A 5,056-nucleotide genomic window follows, 5' to 3' on the forward strand; every position below is an offset into this window, starting at 1 on the left:
TATGGATCCATCTGCTTTGTGTTTGATGGTGAATACCCATTTACATCCCACCGGTCTCTTCCCATGTGGTAGTGGTACCACGTTCCATGTTCCATTTCTTTGTAAGGCCTCCATCTCAACCTCCATGGCTTCTATCCAATGAGGATCCTGCAGGGCTTCTTCCACTTTGGTTGGGATCTTGACTCCAGCCATTTGACTCACAAACGCTTGATACTTAGGTGATAAACGATGTGTTGACATATAATGTGCAATTGCATATCTCACTTTTCCATCCGGAGAGAATCTGTTAGGTGGTTTACCACGGTTTTGCCTAGGAGGTAAAACATACGAATTTTCAATAATACTTGAATTATTAGAACGTACGTCTTGGATATCCTCGGGGACATGAGCGTGTATTGGCATAGGGGAATAAGGGTTATTGTTTGCTGGACCTGCTGCTGCTTCAGTGCAATCCATTTCCATTCTCGCTGACCCAAACAATTCAGGCCCATTTATAGGCCTAGTCAAAGGCTCTCATGTCGGTCCAATGCTGCATTCCGCAGCATGCTCCTCAAAAACAGCATGTGGGTCAGCACTTGGGCTGCCCAAAGACCCCACATCATGTTCCCCACATTCAATACACGGATCAGGACTTGGTCCGCTGTTAATGCATGGATCAATGCATGGATTAATGATTGGGCCGCTGCCTTGTGTAAAGCTCATTATTTTCTTGGTTGATTTCCACTCTCCCATTGGATAGATCCAGTGGCATATCAAACCACCGATATTCGTCTGGTATACTAACCAACTCCCCCTGACGGGTAGAGTGGGTTTGTTGTGAAACAAAGAATATTTCAGTTTCAGAGAATGTGACATCCATGGTGACGTATAAACGCCTAGTAGAGGGATGATAACATCGGTATCCCTTTTGTTGGCTATTAAATCCCAAAAACACACAACGAACCGCACATGGGTCCAATTTACTCCGTTGGTTTTTTTTGAAGATGCACATATGCCACACATCCAAAAATACGAGGTGACAACTGGAGAGAGGACGGAAGAGAGACATAATCTGTCAAGGTTGCCAAAGGGGTACGAAAATTATGAACCCGGGAAGGCATTCGGTTCAGGAGATACACAGAATAGGTGACAGCATCCGCCCAATATGTGTTAGGTGCATGTGCTCCAATAAGAAGTGCTCGAGTAGTTTCCAAGATATGCATGTTCTTACGCTCCGCCACACCGTTTTGTTGTGGAGTTTGGGGACAAGTGGTGTCATGAACAATGCCATGCTCCGTGAAAAACTGAGAGAGTTCTGAATTAAGATATTCTCCACCATTATCTGATCTGAGGATTTTAATAGGAAGGGAGAATTGATTTCCAATCATGCGGTAAAATTGTTGGAAGATTGGACCAACATCACTTTTCTGTTTCATTGTATAAAGCCACGTCATTCGAGTGCAATCATCCAGAAAGATAATAAACCACCGAAGACCATGTTGTGTAACTATTGGTGAAGGACCCCATACATCAGAGTGAACTAACTCAAAAGGCACTGATCTTTTATTGAAACTCAAATGGTATGAAGTACGATGACTTTTTGCAAGAATGCAATCATTACAGCGAAAATCAGACTCTGAAATGCCACTAAATAACGACGGAAGTAATTTTTTCAAATAACCAAAAGATGCATGTCCTAGTCGACGATGCCATAACCAAATTGTCTTGGTCTTATTATTGTAACTGCTACGCACTTGATTGACTCGGCCTGGTGCCACATCCTCCACATAATATAACCCTCTCCTCTTAGTACCACGCCCAATGATCGCCCTTGTCTGGATATCCTGAAGTAGGCAGAAAGTAGGAAACATTAGTACTACACAATCCAACTGTTCCGTAACCTGACCAACAGAGAGTAAATTATTTGATAATGACGGAACAAGCAGTGTATTGTGCAAGGATAAAGATGGAGTAAGATTTATTAAACCAGCTCCTGTAACGGGAGCAACTTCGCCATTTGCCGTGATAACATTTTCCTTTGGTGGGAAAGTCATGTGGTGAAATAATGATTTGTCGTATGTCATGTGATCAGTAGCCCCGGAGTCTATTATCCAGCCGGAATCTCGTTTAATGGATGCTAAGAGTGCAGTACTCATGTTACCTGTATCCTCATTTGATATTTGCTTAGTCAACGAGAGCATCTGGTCAGTACCTTCTTCTGCCGTGGGTTGCAATTTTCCTCCTAGGTTGTGGCCCATTTGTTTCTCCAAGCCGTGGGCTGATGTATGGGGCCTAGGCTCAGAACACTTTGTTGCCATAGCAACTTGCCCAATGTTGCAATTGGATTCAATTCGGCCTGCTGTTATAGCAGCTCCTCCATCTCCAGACTCGGCCAGTTTGGCCTGGCTTGTGCGCTTCCCTTTGGTTTTCAACTGTTTTTTCAATTCCCACTACCACTCTGGATACCCATGTAATTCAAAACATGTTTCTTCAGTGTGCCGTTTTCCATTGCAGTGATTGCAATGAAGTTTGTCCTTGTCAATGTCTTCTTGGGTACGATTCAGACGTGATGTTCCCGTGGATGGTGGACGCATGGACGATGATGGGGACTTGATGACCATTGCCATAGAGGAGCTTGTTGTCGTGGCTTTTGTCCCAAGCATAGTTGTCTTTCTTTGCACTTCACGTCGAACCAAACTGAAGCACTCTTCAATCCCAGGAATGGGTTTCATTCTTAGGATTTCACTCCGGACTTGATCAAAGCCATTGTCTAAGCCTGCAAGAAAATCATACACCTTATCTTTTGACAGCTATTCCTTACGGGTTCGAAGATCAACTGCGCAAACCATCTTGATAGGACGTCTTTTATCAAGATCTTGCCATACTCCCTTCAATTCTGTGAAGTATAAATTTACAGGACGACCATCCTGTTTAGTCCGTGTAGCCTTACATCTCAGTTCATAATACTGAGACTCATCGGATCCGTCGTAAAACATCTGGGTTGCACTCTCCCAGATATCTTTGGCTGTCAGAAAATCAATGAAGAGACTCAACAGGTGTGGTTCCATGGTTTTCAACAGCCACCCTCGCACGATCGCATCTTCGGTGACCCACTTTGTGTAGCCCGGAGAGTCTTCTTCCATAACTGGAATTTTCCCAGTCAAATATCCATGCTTGCCGAGGCCTGCAGCATGGACTTCCATCATCACTACTACAATATATGCTATCACCGCCGGAGGAAAAACCGACGAGAAATCAAATTTCTGTCGAAAATTTGGCACAAATCCGACATTAAACAATGTAATGTCGCATTTCAATAGCGACACTATTGCTAGCGTCGCGAAAGGGCTTCAGTGTTGCTTTTTGAGCTTAATCCGCCACTACACAGCGTCGGTTTAAAGCGACACTAACCTTAACGTCGGTTTAAAGCGACGCATACTTACACGTGCATCAGCTATTTAATTATAAAGTATGCAATCTACTGTCGCTTTTAATCGACATTATATTAAAATTAAATAAATAAAATATCCCTTAAACCGACGTTAGATAACAATTAAATAAATAAAATATAAAATCTAGTAACGGTCTTAACCGACACTATATTTGTTAATAATAATAAAAATAGATGGACAACTGCATGCAATTTTAATTAATTCCAACTAAAATAAATTATATAATCAAAATTATAAATTTTAAGATCTAAATAAACATTAATGAAAATAAATAACAAAAACAATAGTGCCAAACTGTACATCTAACATTTCACATAAAATCCAACAAGTCGTCCGTCGTAACAAACATTAAATTCGACATTACAAACATAACATAAAAAAACAAAAAGATAGAACAATTATAGTGTCGTATTTAACCGACAAGAAAAAGAACCAATTAAACTACCCAACCGAATCTGCGCCTGAACGTCGTCCAGATCCTTCTGCTTGAGAACCTTCTCCTTGAGATCCTCCTCCTTGAGATCCTCCATCTGATCCAAAAATCCTCGACAAGTCCACATCAAATCCAACACCTGCAAGCATTCCAGAAAACCCCCCAGCTGGAACTTCAGGAAAAGATCCACTAGGAGCAGCCATCTCAGGTCGATATACTGGCACTTGATAAGGTGGCTGCTGCATGTATGGCATGGGCGGCTGCTGCATGTATGGCATGGGCTGTTGCTGCATGTATGGCATGGGCTGCGCAGGCATCAGATACACAGGATATGGAGGTTGCTGATTATGGCCAGCATACGGATATGCAGGGGGAGGCTGACTTTGGCCCGACAGCTGAGGAGGTTGACTCTGGCCTGATTGTTAGGTTCCCGGGCTATACGGTGGTTGTGGCTGAAATCTTTGAAAAAACCATGCAAACAATTGATTTTGCTTGTTCTTTAGGTCCGAAATCTGTTTATTATTATTTTCGTCCCTCATTTTCAACTCATTATTTTGAGTCATCAGCAACGCCATTGAACTCTTAGATGATCTCCTGGAGGAAATTAATGTAGAAGATGAAGAAGATGCATAAGACAGCATATCAGGAGTCACACCATGACCGTATCCTCTGACTCTATTATGCCTCTCAGGACCCATAGTATCAACATAAACTTGGGTCCTAAGATCTTCACTATCCTCCTGGCCCGACTCAATCAATGTTTGCAGATTGCTCTCCATTGTTGACTTGCATTACAATTTTTAAAAACAAAAATTCAATCGTAAAACATAAAAATAAGCTATAGATAATAAATACTAATAAAATCAAATACTAACACGAAAAAATCTATTACCCCTGTACGCTCCGATGTTTCATCAATCCATGTTCTATCTTTTCGTGTATGACATTCACGAAAAAAGGTTACAGGATCTGCTTCTTTCCCATGCGTCTTCCGCTTTATCAAAAATAAAATTTCATACAAACAACTTAAACAAACCTCATACTAAAAATAAATATAATTATTTAAAATTAATCATTTCTTCAAAATGTACAATCCATACATATTCTTCCCGCACTCTTGCAAAGGATTTTGTACCAGTGGTATGGTTCATTGATTTCAATCCCCGATTAATCTTATTTTTTTCAGCAACCT

The 5,056-nt window shown here is 41.4% G+C and overlaps 1 protein-coding gene across 1 annotated transcript; it reads right to left on the reverse strand.

The window, feature by feature from the left end:
- Window positions 1–2,429: 2,429 nt before the first annotated feature.
- Window positions 2,430–3,182, reverse strand: LOC137724726 (uncharacterized). The gene is made up of 2 exons (XM_068463440.1): window positions 2,801–3,182; window positions 2,430–2,755 (listed from the first exon to the last, which is right to left on the reverse strand). Exons 1-2 carry the CDS (start codon window positions 3,180–3,182, stop codon window positions 2,430–2,432), a joined length of 708 nt encoding a protein of 235 aa, XP_068319541.1.
- Window positions 3,183–5,056: the final 1,874 nt, after the last annotated feature.

This window comes from Pyrus communis, chromosome 2 (assembly GCF_963583255.1).
Source record: "Pyrus communis chromosome 2, drPyrComm1.1, whole genome shotgun sequence".
Taxonomy (NCBI): Eukaryota; Viridiplantae; Streptophyta; class Magnoliopsida; order Rosales; family Rosaceae; genus Pyrus; species Pyrus communis.